The 20,000-nt window shown below is 40.2% G+C and overlaps 1 protein-coding gene across 4 annotated transcripts in view; it reads left to right on the forward strand.

Moving 5' to 3' along the window:
- Window positions 1–20,000, forward strand: part of LOC128688516 (Kip1 ubiquitination-promoting complex subunit 1) — a 152,971-nt gene that overhangs the window by 11,534 nt on the left and 121,437 nt on the right. For all 4 annotated transcript variants that reach the window (XM_070084592.1, XM_070084590.1, XM_070084593.1 and 1 more), the window contains exons 5-6: window positions 8,262–8,421; window positions 9,533–9,628. In XM_070084592.1, the coding sequence (XP_069940693.1) occupies window positions 8,262–8,421; window positions 9,533–9,628 (256 nt within the window). The remainder of the gene's footprint in view (window positions 1–8,261; window positions 8,422–9,532; window positions 9,629–20,000) is intronic.

The following is a 20,000-nucleotide window of genomic DNA, read 5'->3' on the forward strand; positions in this document are numbered from 1 at the left end:
ACATTTCAAATTATGACCAAAACTTGCAATACAGCTCCCCCACCTGACTTTCTAATACAGTCAGAACATCCCACCCGGATTGCATTCTCCGTGAGTTCTGTGAGCACCGCGTCTCTCCATTATGTTTAGAAATCTTCCAAAATTTCAATTGTTTTAAAGTTATGTCATGTTTTATAAATATTCTGATAATTATACTTATGTGTACCTGTACCTAAATAAACTTACACACTGTGCTAACATGCAGGTACACATTAAAATCACTAAGAGTGTCTTATTGGTCTTGAGGATGCCATATTAGTATTTTTTATTTTATTAACACACTGGCCGATTCCCACCAAGGCAGGGTGGCCCGAAAAAGAAAAACTTTCACCATCATTCACTCCATCACTGTCTTGCCAGAAGGGCACTTTACACTACAGTTTTTAAACTGCAACATTAACACCCCTCCTTCAGAGTGCAGACACTGTACTTCCCATCTCCAGGACTCAAGTCCGGCCTGCCAGTTTCCCTGAATCCCTTCATAAATGTTACTTTGCTCACACTCCAACAGCACGTCAAGTATTAAAAACCATTTGTCTCCATTCACTCCTATCAAACACGCTCACGCATGCCCGCTGGAAGCCCAAGCCCCTCGCACACAAAACCTCCTTTACCCCTTCCCTCCAACCTTTCCTAGGCCGACCCCTACCCCGCCTTCCTTCCACTACAGGCTGATACACTCTTGAAGTCATTCTGTTTCGCTCCATTCTCTCTACATGTCCGAACCACCTCAACAACCCTTCCTCAGCCCTCTGGACAACAGCTTTGGTAATCCCGCACCTCCTCCTAACTTCCAAACTACGAATTCTTTGCATTATATTCACACCACACATTGCTCTCAGACATGACATCTCCACTGCCTCCAGCCTTCTCCTCGCTGCAACATTCATCACCCATGTTTCACACCCATATAAGAGCGTTGGTAAAACTATACTCTCATACATTCCCCTCTTTGCCTCCAAGGACAAAGTTCTTTGTCTCCACAGACTCCTAAGTGCACCGCTCACCCTTTTCCCCTCATCAATTCTATGGTTCACCTCATCTTTCATAGACCCATCTGCTGACACATCCACTCCCAAATATCTGAATACATTCACTTCCTCCATACTATCTCCCTCCAATCTGATATCCAATCTTTCATCACCTAATCTTTTTGTTATCCTCATACCCTTACTCTTTCCTGTATTCACTTTTAATTTTCTTCTTTTTGCATACCCTACCAAATTCATCCACCAACCTCTGCAACTTCTCTTCAGAATCTCCCAAGAGCACAGTGTCATCAGCAAAGAGCAACTGTGACAATAATAATAATACTTGCAGGTAGTAGGTAGGTAGACAGCAACCACCCAGGGAGGTACTACCATCCTGCCAAGTGAGTGTAAAACGACAGCTTGTAATTGTTTTACATGATGGTAGGATTGCTGGTGTCCTTTTTTCTGTTTCATGAACATGCAATTTTCAGGTATGTCTTGTTACTTCTACTTATACTTAGGTCACCCTACACATACATGTACAAGCATATATATACACACCCCTCTGGGTTTTCTTCTATTTTCTTTCTAGTTCTTATTCTTGTTTATTTCCTCTTATTTCCATGGGGAAGTGGAACAGAATTCTTCTTCTGTATGCCATGCATGTTGTAAGAGGTGACTAAAATGCTGGGAGCAAGGAGCTAGTAACCCCTTCTCCTGTATAGATTACTAAATTTAAAAACAGAAACTTTTGTTTTTCTTTTTGGGCCACCCTGCCTTGGTGGGATACAGCTGGTTTGTTGAAAGAAGAGGAAGAAATACATACTAGATAACAAGTTTACAGTAACATATATTAAGTTAGAAATAGAACTAGGCATTAAAAAACAATAAAAAAGTAAAATAAACATAGTATAGTACACTCATTACTTACCTTAAAATATTTTTAGTCTTAATGTAGGGTGAGATAAGCAGTATTTATTGTAAGAAATCAAGTGCGGTATTTATGGTAGCCAGCCAGGCTATCATACCAGGCCACCCCTCCCACACATAATCTATGACATTTAAAGCATCCCAGAGCAATAAAATGCATATACAGTTCACTCATTACTTACCTTAAAATATTTGTAGTCTTAATGTAGGGTCATAGGTGAGTAAACGAGATGATACGAATAAATGAGAGAGAGAGAGAGAGAGAGAGAATGAGTACACGAGAGAGGACAGGCATGAAGTTTTGTAAACAAACCAGGCGAACGCATGTGGTTTATGTACAAGTTACATTGTGTACAAGTTGTCTCCACGTTGATACCGTAGAATAAATAAAGAGAATGACTCCTATTCTCATGTAACACCATTTTCAAAAGAAATGATGCTCTGAGTGAAGGCATACGAGAGGAATAATTTTCTACAGCTACCCCCAATAATATTATAGTATACACATTTTCTCTGATGTTGGACTAGAGAAAACGTTATACAGTGGACCCCCGGTTAACGATATTTTTTCACTCCAGAAGTATGTTCAGGTGCCAGTACTGACTGAATTTGTTCCCATAAGGAATATTGTGAAGTAGATTAGTCCATTTCAGACCCCCAAACATACACGTACAAACGCACTTACATAAATACACTTACATAATTGGTCGCATTCGGAGGTGATCGTTATGCGGGGGTCCACTGTACTTGCTGTTGCTCATGCAAGTCGTCTGGCTACCACATCTCATATTTATGTTAATTCATTCTACTGTGAAGTGTATTTATTATGTTTTTATGTTAGGTATCATGTTTATTATCGAATTTTGAAAAAATTTCATAGATGGATTAATGAAAATGTGTATATTAACAATATATATATGACATTTAGTGAGACTCAGTGATTATTATTGAGTGTTATTATCATCATTATTAATATGGGGTCTCGAAACATAAGACACTCTTGGTGATTTTAATGTGTACCTGCACGCCAGCGCAGTGTGTAAGTTTATTTAGGTACAGGTATACATGAGTATAATTATCAAAGTATATGTATATACAATAAAGGTAGTAGGTTGGTAGACAGCAACCACTCAGGGGGGTACTACCGTCCTGCCAAGTGAGTGTAAAACGAAAGCCTGTAATTGTTTTATATGATGGTAGGATTGCTGGTGTCTTTTGTCTGTTTCATAAATATGCAAGATTACAGGTACGTCTTGCTACTTCTACTTACACTTAGGTCACACTACACATACATGTACATGTTTATTTATACACACTCATCTGAGTTTTCTTTGATTTTATATTAATAGTTCTTGGTCTTATTACTTTTCATTTTATATCCATGGGGAAGTGGAATAAGAATCTTTCCTCCATAAGCCATGCGTGTTGTAAAAGTCAACTAAAATGCCGGGAACATTAGGCTAGTAACCCCTTTTCTTGTAATAATTACTAAAAACAATAAGAAGAAGAAAATTGTCAAAGTGGGAAGTCTGTATGTGCATGGATGTTGTGCAAATGATAAGAAAGAGATGATTGTGGATGTTATGAATGAGAAGAAGCTGGATGTCCTGGCTTTAAGTGAAACAAAGCTGAGAGGGGTGGGAGAGTTTCAGTGGAGAGGAATAAATGGGATTAGGTCAGGGGTTTCAAATAGAGTTAGAGCTAAAGAAGGAGTAGCAATAATGTTGAAGGATAAGTTATGGCAGGAAAAGAGGGACAATAAATGTATTCAAGGATTATGTAGAGCAAAATAAAGGTTGGATGTGAAAAGTGGGTTATAGTAAGCGTATATGCACCTGGAGAAGAGAGAAGTGTAGAGGAGAGAGAGAGATTTTGGGAAATGTTGAGTGAATGCGTGGGGAGTTTTGAACCAAGTGTGAGAGTAATGGTGGTTAGGGACTTCAATGCTAAAGTGGGCAAAAATGTTGTGGAGGGAGTAGTAGGTAAATTTGGGGTGCCAGGGGTAAATGAAAATGGGGAGCCTTTAATCCTTTCAGGGTTTCGGCCGTACTAGTACGGCTTACGCACCAGGGTCCATGACGTACTAGTACTCATAAATTCTAGGGCCTTCAAATCTAGTGAGAGAAAGCTGGTAGGCCTACATATGAAAGAATGGGTCTATGTGGTCAGTGTGTGCAGTATAAAAAAAATCCTGCAGCACACAGTGCATAATGAGAAAAAAAAAAAAACTTTGACAATGTTTTTGGATTAAAACAGCGACTTTGCACTATATTTTCGTATGGTATTTATTGTTGTATTCTAGTTTTCCTGGTCTCATTGTATAGAATGGAAGACATATTACAAAAATTGAGATGATATTGACTGGTTTTACAAAGAAAAGTACCTTGAAATTGTGCTCAAAGTAGCAGAAATGTTCGTTTTTTACCAAAGTTCAAAAGTAAAGAAATCATGCTAAGCGTCCAATACACTTAAACTGGTGAGTCTAATATTCTTTCACAAGTGCGCTGATATTATTTATACCATTTCTACACTAATGCAGTAGTCTGCATAACAGTAAATATTCTATTTTTTGTTAGAATAAAAATTCAAAGTGGAAAGCAAAAGAAATGTAAGAGGGGCCTGGGGACATGACTAATGAACAGAGGAAATGTTATTTTAGTGCCAGGAATGTCTTTCTTGTTTATTCTGGACCCTATTTGGAAATTGGTATCTTTTGAAATTTGTGTGAAATTGGCAAAATTGCTAAATTCTGACCACTGTATTGGATAGTTGAAATCGGTAAATTGGTGGTTTCTTGTGCTCATTCGATAGAAAAAATGGAGTTCTAGCGAAATTGTTATGATTCTTGTCGACTAGTACATTGGAATTGGCCGAAAATAGGCATCAAAGTGGGCAAAATCGCCGATGCATAAACATCGTCGAGACTGCACGAGAGCATAATTCCGTAAGTTTTCCATCAAATTTCATACTTTTGGTGTCATTATGATCGGGAAAAGATTCTCTATCTTTTCATAAGAAAAAATAATTTTTTTTTGTTTGAAATTTCGGGGACCCTGAGAACAAGTCTCTGAGAGGGCCTGTGGACCCCTGAAAGGGTTAATTGAGCTATGTGTAGAAAGAGGTCTGGTAATAAGTAATACATATTTTATGAAGAAGAGGATAAATATACAAGGTATGATATAGCATGTAATGAAAATAGTTTGTTAGATTATGTATTGGTGGATAAAAGGTTGATGGGTAGGCTCCAGGATGTACACGTTTATAGAGGAGCAACTGATATATCGGATCATTATTTAGTTGTAGCTACAGTTAGAGTAAGAGGTAGATGGGAAAAGAGGAAAATGGCAACAACAAGCAAGAGGGAGGTGAAAGTGTATAAACTAAGGGCGGAGGAAGTTCGGGTGAGATATAAGCAACTATTGGCAGGAAGGTGGGCTGGTGCAAGCATGAGTAGTGGGGGTTTTGAAGAGGGAATAGTTTTAAAAATGCAGTATTAGAATGTGGGGGAGAAGTTTGTGGTTATAGGAGGGTGGGTGCAGGAGGAAAGAGAAGTGATTGGTGGATTGATGAAGTAAAGGGTGTGATAAAAGAGAAAAAGTTAGCTTATGAGAGGTTTTTACAAAGCAGAAGTGTTATAAGAAGAGTAGAGAATATGGAGAGTAAAAGAAAGGTAAACAGAGCAGATGAGGAGAGCAGAGGAGGAGAGCAGATGATAGAGTGGGAGAGGCACTGTCAAGAAATTTTAATGAAAATAAGAAAAAAATTTTGGAGTGAGTTACACAAGTTAAGAAAGCCTAGAGAACAAATGCATTTGTCAGTTAAAAACAGAGTAGGAAAGTTAGTAGACGAGGAGATGGAGGTTTTGGGAAGATTGCGAGAATATTTTGAGGAACTTTTAAATGTCGACGAAGAAAGGGAAGCGGTAATTTCATGCACTGGCCAGGGAAGTATACCATTTTTTAGGAGTGAAAAAAAACAGGATGTGAGTGTGGGGGAGGTGCGTGAGGCATTACGTAGAATGAAAGGGGGTAAAGCAGCTGGAACTGACGGGATCATGACAGAAATGTTAAAAGCAGGGGGGGATATAGTGTTGGAGTGGGTGGTATTTTTGTTTAATAAATGTATGAAAGAGGGGAAGGTACCTAGGGATTGGCAGAAAGCATGTATAGCCCCTTTATATAAAGGGAAAGGGGACAAAAGAGATAGTAAAAATTATAGAGGAATAAGTTTACTGAGTATACTAGGAAAAGTGTACGGTATGGTTATAATTGAAAGAATTAGAGATAAGACAGAATGTAGGATTGCGGATGAACAAGGAGATTTCAGAGTGGGTAGGGGATGTGTAGATCAAGTGTTTACATTGAAGCATATATGTGAACAGTATTCAGATAAAGGTAGGGAAGTTTTTATTGCATTTATGGATTTAGAAAAGGCATATGATAGAGTGGATAGGGGAGCAGTGTGGCAGATGTTGCAAGTATATGGAATAGGTGGTAAGTTACTAAATGCTGTAAAGAGTTTTTATGAGGATAGTGAGGCTCAGGTTAGGGTGTGTAGAAGAGAGGGAGACTACTTCCCGGTAAAAGCAGGTCTTAGACAGGGATGTGTAATGTCACCATGGTTGTTTAATATATTTATAGATGGGGTTGTAAAAGAAGTAAATGCTAGGGTGTTTGGGAGAGGGGTGGGATTAAATTATGGGGAATCAAATTCAAAATGGGAATTGACACAGTTGCTTTTTGCTGATGATACTGTGCTTAAGGGAAATTCTAAAGAAAATTTGCAAAGGTTAGTGGATGAGTTTGGGAGTGTGTGTAAAGGTAGAAAGTTGAAAGTGAACATAGAAAGAGTAAAGTGATGAGGGTTTCAAATGATTTAGATAAAGAAAAATTGGATATCAAATTGGGGAGGAGGAGTATGGAAGAAGTGAAAGTTTTCAGATGCTTGGGAGTTGACGTGTCGGCGGATGGATTTATGAAGGATGAGGTTAATCATAGAATTGATGAGGGAAAAAAGGTTAGTGGTGCATTGAGGTATATGTGGAGACAAAAAATGTTACCTATGGAAGCAAGGAAGGGAATGTATGAAAGTATAGTAGTACCAACATTCTTATATGGGTGTGAAGCTTGGGTTGTGAATGCAGCAGCGAGGAGGCGGTTGGAGGCAGTGGAGATGTCCTGTCTAAGAGCAATGTGTGGTGTAAATATTATGCAGAAAATTCGGAGTGTGGAAATTAGGAGAAGGTGTGGAGTTAATAAAAGTATTAGTCAGAGGGCTGAAGAGGGGTTGTTGAGGTGGTTTGGTCATTTAGAGAGAATGGATCAAAGTAGAATGACATGGAGAGCATTTAAATCTGTAGGGGAAGGAAGGCGGGGCAGGGGTCGTCCTTGAAAAGGTTGGAAGGAAGGGGTAAGGGAGGCTTTGTGGTAAGTACAATGCCTGCACTCTAAAGGAGGGGTTTCAGGATACAGTATTAGCAGTTTGGAGGGATATGTTGTGCATCTTTTTACTTATAAGCTTCTAAATTGTTGTGTTCTGAGCATCTCTGCAAAGACAGTGATTATGTGTGAGTGAGGTGAAAGTGTTGAATGATGATGAAAGTATTTTCTTTTTGGGGATTTTCTTTCTTTTTTGGGTCACCCTGCCTCGGTGGGAGATGGCCAACTCATTAAAAAAAAAAAAATACAATATGAAATAACTTTTAAAAACACTTGAAATTTTCGTAAGTTTCCGGACATAGTGGAGAGACTCGGTGCTCACGGAGCTCATGGAGAATGTAAACAAACCAGGTAGGGCACGGTGACTGTATTGGAAAGTCAGGTGGGGGGAGCCGTATTTTGGGTTCTGGTCATAATTTGAAATGTCGGTAATAGCAGAATGCCGTAAAGCAAAACGCTGTAAAGCGGGACCCTACTGTATATATATGCACACACACACACACACACACACACACACTCACACACACTCACACTCGAAATCACACACACACTCCACACACACCACACACACACTCCACACACACACTCCACACACACACTCCACACACTCCACACACTCCACACACTCCACACACTCCACACACACCACACACACCACACACACCACACACACCACACACACCACACACACACACACACACACACACACACACACACACACACACACACACACACACACACACACACACACACACACACACACACACACACACACACACACACACACACACACACACATTCACTCACTCACTCTTCCTACATGGTTCACTGTACTAAGATTACTGATCTTATACCACTTACCATTTCCTTGTGTTATATACAGCCTGTTCCACCTTGGTCCCCTGAAGGCAGACTTGGACCACATCGAGTACAGTTTGACTTGAAAAGTTGTGTTGGAAGTTTTTCATTCAATCATGATCGATTAGGACTCAATTCTCAGGATAATTTTTCAACCATACGTGCCAACACCTGTGTGTATAAAGGTTAGCACATCTTTTTATACATTTATATGCTCCTTTTTTTTTCTTTTAGTGTTGCTCTGGGAACTCTTTTAAGTTAATTGCTCAAAGTAGAATCTTTTTCCTAATATTTTATTAATATATGTGTATTAGTTACTGTTGCTGGAGCTTAGGAATCAATTATTAATGAAGTATACATGCAAATTCAATTTCTTTATTTACTGGAAATGCATTGCATTTATTTAATATTCTTGTTTAGACCCTTCTTGCTTTCAATATTTTGAATGAAGCTAAATAGGATGACATGAAGGGTGCATAAATATGGAGTGGAAGGAAGGTGAGGGAGGAATCACCCTAGGAAAGGTTGGAGGGAGGGGGGTAAAGGAGGTTTTGTGTACAAAGGGCTTGGACATCCAGCAGGCATGTGTGAGGCTGTTAGGTAGGAGTGAGTGAAAGCAAATAGTTTTTGGATTTGACAAGCTGTTGGAGTGTGAGGGGATTCAGGGAAACCGGTTAGCAGGAATTGAGTTCTGGAGCTAGGAAGTACTGTGCCTGCACTCTGAAGGGGGAGCTGGAGATATTAGCAGTTTGGAGGGGCATCCGAACTGTAGTATCAGCACACCTCTGGCAGGGCAGTGATGTAGTGATTGATGGTGAAAGTGTTTCTTCTTTTTTGGGTCACCCTAGTGAGTTAAAAAAAATATCTGGTCAAGTCTTTAGCTAAGAAATATTTATGTGAGGATATATTATTTGTTTTGGCAGTCATTATTAATATCATTAAAAACTTACTTCAGTTATTAGATGCAATAAAATTGTAAAGTCTTTTTATATGCAATATAATAGTTAAGATAATTCATTGGTAATAATCATGAATTATTATTCATTAAAGTTGATAATTATAAAAATTATATTAAAATAAAATTATATTTAAAAGAAAACATTACATGTTATGTTTGAAATTATTGTACAGTACTGTACTTTTTTTAAGTCTTCAGAGCTTTATGAAAATGATCTGCTGTATCTTCTTTTCATTGTTAAAAACTTTTTTTGGACTCTCGGTTCATCAGGACAGTAATATGTAGCTAATGTGAAAATATTTTTGAGGTTCTTCAAAATGTTGACTCTGTGTTTACAGCTAAGTGGCAGTACGAGCTGATGCTCGGGACAAAGGGAGTCATGCAGGTTGGTTGGGCAACGATGGGCTGCCAGTTCTCTCAAGAAAAAGGAGTAGGTGAGTTTTATGTCTTGGAGCATAGCATGATGTTAAAATATACAAGTATGTGTTACATTTTCATCCATTTCAGCATCTGGGAATCTTAGATAAAATATCTCAGAATGTTCACTCGGTCGTAATTTTACAGGCTGTAGACTCATTAAGTTATTGATTATTGATGGTGTACTTTTATGAACAGCATTCATCTTTATATTTTTCCATTGTAAATTCACAATCATGAGATAATTTTTATAAATTATTTTTATAATTAAAAATTATACGCTGTACTGAAGTTGCAATTTAATATGTAATGAATCTAACTAGCTTTAATTATGGTAGAAATTTATGAAGCTTTCCTGTATGTATGTTGTATTATTTAACAAAACTTAAATTTATTCATGATTATTAGAATCCATGTTTTTCCTTAACCATTAAACTGTCCAAACGTAGATCTACATTCACTCGTGTAGTGCTCCGAACGTAGATCTACTTTTTTTGTTTTTTTCTTAATTTTAACCCTTAAACGGTCCAAACAGATCGACGTTCAAATTCGTAGTGCTACAAAAGTAGATCTACTTTTTTTACATATTTTCAAATATAAAAAAAAAAATGTTGATAAAAGAGCGCTATGCAAGTAAACATAGATCTCCGTTTGGACAGTTTAAGAGTTCAGTTTTTTTTTTTTTTTTTTTTTTTTTTTTTAAACAAGTCAACCATCTCCCATCGAGACAGGGTGACCCAAAAAAGAAAGAAAATCCCCAAAAAGAAAATACTTTCACCTCACTCACACATAATCACTGCTTTTGCAGAGGTGCTCAGAACACAACAGTTTAGAAGCATATACCTATAAAGATACACAACATATCCCTCCAAACTGCTAATATCCTGAACTCCTTCTTTAGAGTTCAGGCATTGTACTTCCCATTTCCAGGACTCAAGTCCGGCTATATAAAAATAACCGGTTTCCCTGAATCCTTTCACTAAATATTACCCTGCTCACACTCCAACAGATCGTCAGGTCCCAAATACCATTCGTCTCCATTCACTCCTATCTAACACGCACACGCACGCTTGCTGGAAGTCCAAGCCCCTCGCCCACAAAACCTCCTTTACCCCCTCCCTCCAACCTTTAAGAGGATGACCCCTACCCCGCCTTCCTTCCCCTAGAGATTTATACGCTCTCCATGTCATTCTACTTTGATCCATTCTCTCTAAATGACCAAACCACCTCAACAACCCCTCTTCAGCCTTCTGACTAATACTTTTATTAATTCCACACCTTCTCCTAATTTCCACACTCCGAATTTTCTGCATAATATTTACACCACACATTGCCCTTAGACAGGACATCTCCACTGCCTCCAGCCGCCTCCTCGCTGCTGCATTCACAACCCAAGCTTCACACCCATATAAGAGTGTTGGTACTACTATACTTTCATACACTCCCTTCTTTGCCTCCATAGATAACGTTTTTTGTCTCCACATATACCTCAACACACCACTCACCTTTTTTCCCTCATCAATTCTATGATTAACCTCATCCTTCATAAATCCATCCGCTGACACGTCAACTCCCAAGTATCTGAAAACATTCACTTCTTCCATACTCCTCCTCCCCAATTTGATATCCAATTTTTCTTTATCTAAATCATTTGATACCCTCATCAGCTTACTCTTTTCTATGTTCACTTTCAACTTTCTACCTTTACACACACTCCCAAACTCATCCACTAACCTTTGCAATTTTTCTTTAGAATCTCCCATGAGCACAGTATCATCAGCAAAAAGCAACTGTGTCAATTCCCATTTTGTATTTGATTCCCCATAATTTAATCCCACCCCTCTCCCGAATACCCTGGCATTTACTTCTTTTACAACCCCATCTATAAATATATTAAACAACCATGGTGACATTACACATCCCTGTCTAAGACCTACTTTTACTGGGAAGTAGTCCCCCTCTCTTCTACACACCCTTACCTGAGCCTCACTCTCCTCATAAAAACTCTTTACAGCATTTAGTAACTTAGCATCTATTCTATATACTTGCAACATCTGCCACATTGCTCCCCTATCCACTCTGTCATATCATATTATAAGCCAACTGTAAGTGTAAAATAGTAGTGATGAAAATGTGTGTGCAATTTTTTTTTTTTTAATACATCGGCCGTTTCCCACCGAGGCAGGGTGACCTAAAAAGAAAGAAAAGCCCAAAAAGAAAGAAAAAATACTTTCATTATCGTTCAATACTTTCACCATCACTCATACATAATCATAGCTGGGCAGGGGTGCCCAGCTATGACAGTTCAGATGTCCTCCAAACTGCTAATATCACAAACCTCTCCTTTAAAGTACAAGCATTGTACTTCCCATTTCCAGGACTCAAGTCTGGCTAACCGGTTTCCCTGAATCCCTTCAAAAAGTATTACCCTGGTCACACTCCAACAGCTCCTCAGGTCCCAAAAACCATTCATTTCCTTTCACTCCTATCTAACACTCTCATGCTCGTTTGCTGGAAGTTCAAGCCCCTCTCCCACAAAACCTCCTTTACCCTCTCCCTCCAACCTTTTCTAGGATGACTCCTACCCCGCCTTCCTTCCCCTGCAGATTTATAAACTCTCCAAGTCATTCTATTTTGTTCCATTCTTACTAAATAACCAAACCACCTCAACAACTCCTTTGATATACCCTTGAAGAGTTTCAAGAGTTTATCTACTCTCCGAGCCCAGCCATGGGCTAGGCTTGTCTGGTGCTTGCCTGGTCAACCAGGCTGTTGCTGCTGGAGGCCCGCTGCCCCACATATCCATCACAGCCTGGTTGATCTGGCACCTGGTGAAGATACTTGTCTAGTTTCCTCTTGAAGGCTTCCACACTTGTTTCAGCAGTGTTTCTGATATCCTTGGTAAGATGTTGAAAAGTTTGGGACCCCAGATGTTGATACAGTGTTCCCTTATTGTCCCTACAGCACCCCTGCTCTTCACTGGGTTTATTTTACACTTCCTCCCATATCTCTCACTCCAGTATGTTGTTATGGCAGTGTGCAGATTTGGAACCAAGCCCTCGAGTACCTTCCAGGTATATATTATCATGTACCTCTCTCTCTCTTCAGCCCTCTCACTAATACTTTTAGTAACTCCACACCTCCTCCTAATTTCCACACTCCGAATTCTCTGCATAATACACCACACATTGCCCTCAGACACAACATCTCCACTGCCTCCAACTGCCTCCTCGCCGCAGCATTTACAACCCAAGCATCACACCCATATGAGAGTGTTGGTACCACTATACTTTCGTACATTCCCTTCTTTGCCTCCATGGATAACGTTTTTTATCCCCTCAGATAGCTCAACACACTACTCACCTTTTTTCCTTCATCACTTCTATGGTTAACCCATCCACTGACAAGTCAGCTCCCAAATATCTGAAAACTTTCACTTCTTCCATACTCCCACTCTCCAATGTGATATCCAGTTTTTCTTTATCTAAATCATTTGATTTATCTATGTTCACTTTCAACTTTCTGCCTTTACACACCCTCCAAAACTCATCCACTAACCTTTGCAACTTTTCTTTGGAATCTCCCAAAAGCACAGTATCATCAGCAAAAAGTAACTGTGTCAACTCCCATTTTGTATTTGATTCCCCATAATTTAATCCCACCCCTCTCCCCAACACTCTAGCATTTACTTCTTTTACAACCCCATCTATAAGTATATTAAACAACCATGGTGACATTACACATCCCTGTCTAAGACCTGCTTTTACTGGGAAGTAATCTCCCTCTCTCCTACATACCCTAGCCTGAGCCTCACTATCCTCATAAAAATTCTTGACAGCATTTAGTAGCTTACTACCCATTCCATACACTTGCAACATCTGCCACATTGCTACCCTATCCACTCTATCATATGCCTTTTCTAAATTCATAACTTTCCCACCTTTGTCTAAATACTGTTCACATATATGCTTCAATGTAAACACTTGATCTACACATCCCCTACCCACTCTAAAGCCACGCTGATCTGCAATCCCACTCTCTGTCTTACCTCTAATTCTTTCAATAATAACCCTATTGTACGCTTTACCTGGTATACTCAGTAAACTTCTTCTTTCTACAAACCGGCTGTATCCCACATAAGCAGGGTGGCCCAAAAAGAAAAACAAAAGTACCTCTTTTTAACTTTAGTAATGTATACAGGAGAAAGGGTTATTAGTCCCTTGCTCCCAGCATTTTAGTCGACTCTTATGACACGCATGGCTTACGGACAAAGAATTCTGTTCTACTTCCCCAAGGAGATAAGTGGAAATAAACCAGAACAAGAACTCTTCGAACTCTTCGAAAATCAACCACTTTTTTCGAACCAGCTTTGTCCCTATTATTGAACCCGCCCCTATTTTTGAACTGCTGGGTACTGGACCTGTCCGCCAACCTGCTCTGTCCGTGTCCCCGCACAGGCGCCTTGAGCCAGTCTGGCTTTGTTGATGCTTGAGTGAACACTAACCTACGCTCTCAATCAAACATTTTACGATTATTTCATTGTGTTTAGTGCTTGTGGGACTGTGAAATAAGCTACCATGGTCCCAAAGAAACTAGGTAGTAGGTTGGTAAACAGCAACCATGCAGGGAGGTACTACCGTCCTGCCAAATGAGTATATAATGAAAGCCTGTAATTGTTTTACATGATGGTAGGATTGCTGGTGTCCTTTTTTCTGTCTCATAAACATGCAAGATTTCAGGTACATCTTGCTATTTCTACTTACACTTAGGTCACACTACACATATGTGTACAAGCATATATGTACATACCCCTCAGGGGTTTCTTCTATTTTCTTTGTAGTTCTTGTTCTTGTTTATTTCTTCTTGTCTCCATGGGAAAGTGGAACAGAATTCTTCCTCCATAAGACGTGTGTCATAAGAGGCGACTAAAATGCCGAGAGCAAGGGGTTAGTAACCCCTTCTCCTGTATATATTACTAAATTTAAAAGGAGAAACTTTAGTTTTTCCTTTTGGGCCACCCCACCTCAGTGGGATATGGCTGGTGCATTGAAAGAAAAAAGAAGAAGGTCCTAAAGAAACTTGCTAGTGGTACCCCTGTGGTAAAGAAAGTGAGAAACACCATAGATGTGAAGAAGGAAATAATACAGAAGTATGAGAGTGGTGTGAAACTTGTGAGATTGCCAGGATGTATGGGAAAAACAAGTTGACCATCGCTTCTATCCTGGCAAAGAAAGAACAATTCAAGGAAGCTGATATTGCGAAAGGTGGTAATATGCTAACCAAAAAAAGACCACAGACAATTGATCAGGTTGAGAAGTTGTTGCTGGTGTGGATCAAGAATAAAGAAATGGCTGGTGATAGTTTTTCAGAGACAATTATTTGCAAAAAGGCAAGGAAGTTGCATGCTGATCTGGTACAGAAAACTCCTGGAACCAGTGTTGATAGTGAATTTAAGGCCAGCAGAGACTGGTTTCACAGATTTAAGAAGCGTAGTGGCATACACAATGTTGTAAGGCATGGTGAGGCAGCCAGTTCAGACAAACAGGCGATTGAGAAGTTTGTACAATAGTTTAAGGTTTACGTAGACACTGAAAAATTAAAACCCCAACAAGTGTTCAGTTGTGACGAAACAGGCCTGTTTTGGAAGAAAATGCCAAAGAGGACCTACATTACTCAGGAGGAACATCAAAATGGTATACAATACCGACAGGTTGTTAGGTAAGACACATATGCAACAGTTAGACAACTTTATTCCGAAACGTTTCGCCTACACAGTAGGCTTCTTCAGTCGAATACAGAAAGTAGGCAGGAACAGTAGAGATGTGAAGACGATGTAATCAGTCCATCACCCTTAAAGTCGTAGAATTTGAGGTTGTCAGTCCCTCGGCCTGGAGAAGTTCAGTTCCATAGTCAGGAACTATCTGAAGATCAAGCAAGCAAACAAGTTTAGGTAAGATCCCAATGGGATGAGCGGGGAAGACGGGACTGGTGAAGAATAGCTCTGGAGAGGAGTGTCCTTAGTAAGAGAAATAGAGCCAGGGCTTAACCCAGCAGCTAAGGCGATCGTGGGGCAGACTTGAGAACAGGAATAGCAGGGACTGTTGCATTGAACTTGTGGTAGTTGAAGTCTTGAATCTTGAGTAGCTGGCAGCAGGCTAGGTCACATCAGAGGGTAGAACACATATGGGAGTTATAGGAGTAACTGAGGAGGCAGGTTAGCAATGGAGCCATTTTCGAACTTTTTGAAGCTGCTTCTAGATAGGTGGTATAATTTAGCCTTGTTGCTGAAGGTGAAACGTAGAGGCTTGATGAACTCAAGAACTTGGGTGAGTGTGAAGTGAAGCGGTGATTCACATGCATACTTGACTGTTCCAGCACCAAGGCTTTTATAGAGTTCAGTACAGGTCATGGTGTCAGTATTTGAAGGAGAAGTGTAAAAGGTAAGGTTTTCCCATGAGGGTTTACTGGAGTCGTCGTTATCTTCCTCTTCTGGAGTGGATTCACTGGGAGAATCTACAATGGTGGTAGCAGGTGACTGAGGTTCGACAGGAGCAGCTGTGAGGTGTAATGGTTGTGTAACAGCAGGCTGGGAGAGGTGGGAGACGGTGGCTGAGGCAACTTGATCAACGTTGTCAGCGGTGGAAGTGGTTATAGAAGTTACAGGAGCAGTTGCTTGGGCAGGAGACAGGTCTGCAGGTGCAGTAAAGTTCATGACATTGGGAAGGATCTTGAGGATGTCTTCTGAAGGTGTGGATTCCGGAAAATTGAAGGCAGGCAGGCCTCCTCAGTTACTCCTATAACTCCCATATGTGTTCTACCCTCTGATGTGACCTAGCCTGCTGCCAGCTACTCAAGATTCAAGACTTCAACTACCACAAGTTCAATGCAACAGTCCCTGCTATTCCTGTTCTCAAGTCTGCCCCACGATCGCCTTAGCTGCTGGGTTAAGCCCTGGCTCTATTTCTCTTACTAAGGACACTCCTCTCCAGAGCTATTCTTCACCAGTCCCGTCTTCCCCGCTCATCCCATTGGGATCTTACCTAAACTTGTTTGCTTGCTTGATCTTCAGATAGTTCCTGACTATGGAACTGAACTTCTCCAGGCCGAGGGACTGACAACCTCAAATTCTACGACTTTAAGGGTGATGGACTGATTACATCGTCTTCACATCTCTACTGTTCCTGCCTACTTTCTGTATTTGACTGAAGAAGCCTACTGTGTAGGCGAAACGTTTCGGAATAAAGTTGTCTAACTGTTGCATATGTGTCTTACCTAACATTACTCAGGAGGAGAAGGCACTCCCAGGACACAAGCCTATGAAAGACAGGCTAACTCTTTTATTCTGTGCTAATGCTAGTGGTGATTTTAAAGTGAAGCTTTTACTTGTGTATCATTCAGAAAATCCCAGAGTGTTTAAGAAAAACAGTGTCATAAAGAACAAGTTATGTGTCTTGCGGAAAGCAAATAATAAGGCATGGGTCACAATGCAAATTTTCAAAGAGTGGGTCCATGAAGTGTTTGGCCCCAGTGTGAGAAAATACCTCCTACACAATAATTTGCCACTCAAGTGCCTCCTGTTAATGGACAATGCTCCTGCTCATCCAAACTTATTAGACCTCTTGTCTAGGGACTTCAGTTTTATAACATTGAAGTTCTTGCCTCCTAGCACCACTCCTCTCCTCCAGCCCATGGACCAGCAGGTCATTTCTAACTTCAAAAAACTCTACACAAAAGCAGTGTTTGAAAAGTGCTTTGAAGTGACCACAGACACTAAGTTGACCCTAAGAGAGTTCTGGAGGAATCACTTCAGTATCTACAGCTCCATAAGCCTTATAGGTAAGGCTTGGGAGGGAGTGACTTCCAGGACTTTGAACTCTGCTTGGAGACAGTTGTGTCCAAAAGAGGGATTTTGAAGGGTTTGAGGATGACCCTGACCTTGACCCTGACCCAGCTGACCCTCTGCCTGTTGTGGACTCTATTGTGGCATTGGGGAACACCCTGGGGCTGGAGGTGAGTGGCGAGGATGTGGAAGAGTTGGTGGAGGACCACAGGGAAGAGCTAACCACTGAAGAGCTGAGAGAGCTTCATCTGCAACAGTATCAGACCTCAGTTGAGGAACTTGCTTCAGAGGAGGAGGAAGAGGGAGTGGATAAGGTGCCTTCTTCAGTGATTAAGGAGATTTGTGCCAAGTGGAATGATGTTCAAATGTTTGTGGAGAAGTACCTCCCTGAGCAAGCTGAAACAAGCCATCTTTGCAACAAGTTCAGTGACAAAACTATGTCCCATTTTAGGGAAATCTTAAAGAGGCACCAGAAACAGGACTGTGGACAGTTATTTTGTGAGACAGGGGTCCAGTGACTCTCAAGCTGGTCCTAGTGGCATTAAAAGACAGAGAAGGGCAGTAACGCCAGTGAAGGCTTTGATACCTAAAGTCCTTATGGAGGGGGATTCCCTTTCCGAACACTAACCCCAACTCCCTCTCTCCTCCTCCCTATCTTCCAGATGCCATCACCAATCTTCACTAAAGGTAAGTAAAAATGTTATTTTATATGTTTATTTAAATTTATTAATACATATTTGTTGTGTGTATGTAAAACTATAATTAATCTCTATAATTTTTTTTTTTTTTTTGTGAATATTTTTGGGTTTCAGGAACGGATTAATTGTATTTCCATTATTTCTTATGGGAAAAATTGCTTCGCTTTTCAAACTTTTCAAATTTAGAACTAGCTCCTGGAATGGATTAAGTTCGAAATTTGAGGTTCCACTGTAGAAGAAAACACAGAGGGGTGTGTATATATACATGCTTGTACATGCAAGTGTAGTGTGACCTAAGTGTAAGTAGAAGTAGCAAGACGTACCTGAAATCTTCCGTTTATCAGACGAAAAAAGTCACCAGCAATCCTACCATTATGTAAAACAGTTTCAGGCTTCCATTTTACACTCACTTGGCAGGACGGAAGTACCTCCCTTGCTGTCTACCACCCTACTACCTACAACTCAGTAAACTTCTTCCCCTATAATTTTTACAATCTCTTTTGTCTCTTCTAATTACATAAAGTAACTATGCAAGCTCTCTGCCAGTCCTTGGTATTTTCCCCTCTTTCATACATGTATTAAACAAAAACACCAACCACTCCAACACTATATCCCCCCTGCTTTTAACATTTCTGTCATGAACCTGTCAGTTCCAGCTGCTTTACCCCGTTTCATTCTACGTAATGCCTCACGTACCTTCCCCACACTCACATCCTGCTCTTCTTCACTCCTAAAAGATGTTATACCTCCCTGGCCAGTGCAAGAAATTACTGCCTCCCTTTCTTCATTGGCATTTAAAAGTTCCTCAAAATATTCCCGCCATCTACCCAATACCTCTGGTTCCCCATCAACTAACTCCCCTACTCTGTTTTTAACTGACAAATCTATGTATTTGTTCCTTAGGCTTTCTTAACTTTATTGTCTCACTCCAAAACGTTTTCTTATTTTCAACAAAATTTCTTGACAGTGCCTCTCCCACTCTTATCATTTGCTCTCCTTTGGCACTCTCTCACCACTCTCTTCACTTTTCTTTTACTCTCCATATACTCTGCCCTTCTTACATCACTTCTGCTTAGTAAAAACCTCTCATAAGCTACCTTTTTCTCTCTCATGCACCCTATAGTTCATCATTCCACCAATCGCTCCTCTTTCCTCTTGCACCCACCCTCCTGTAACCATAAACTTATGCCCCCACATTCTAATACTGCATTTTTAAAACTATCCCATCCCTCTTCACCCCCCCCCCCCCCCGGACTTCCCATACTTGCACTAGTCCACCTTTCTGCCAATAGTTGCTTATATTTTACCCTTACTTCCTTCTCCCTTAGTTTATATACTTTTACCTCTCTCTTACTTGATGTTGCCATATTCCTTTTGTCCCATCTACCTCTTACTCTAACTGTAGCTACAACTAAATAATGATCCGATATATCAGTTGCCCTGTATAAACATGTACATCCTGATGCCTACCCATCAACCTTTTATCCACCAATACATACTCTAACAAACTACTTTCATTGTGTGTTTTATCATACCTTGTATACTTATTAATCCTCTTTTTCATAAAATATGTATTACTTATTACCCAACCTCTTTCTGCACATAGTGCAATCAAAGGTTCCACTGTAGAAGAAAACACAGAGGGGTGTGTATATATACATGTTTGCACATGCAAGTGTAGTGTGACCTAAGTGTGAGTAGAAGTAGCAAGACGTACCTGAAATCTTACATGTTTATGAGACGGAAAAAGTCACCAGCAATCCTACCATCATGTAAAACAGTTTTAGGCTTCCATTTTACACTCACTTGGTAGGACGGAAGTACCTCCCTTGCTGTCTACCACCCTACTAC

Source organism: Cherax quadricarinatus, chromosome 13, assembly GCF_038502225.1.
Source record: "Cherax quadricarinatus isolate ZL_2023a chromosome 13, ASM3850222v1, whole genome shotgun sequence".
In the NCBI taxonomy this organism is placed as follows: Eukaryota; Metazoa; Arthropoda; class Malacostraca; order Decapoda; family Parastacidae; genus Cherax; species Cherax quadricarinatus.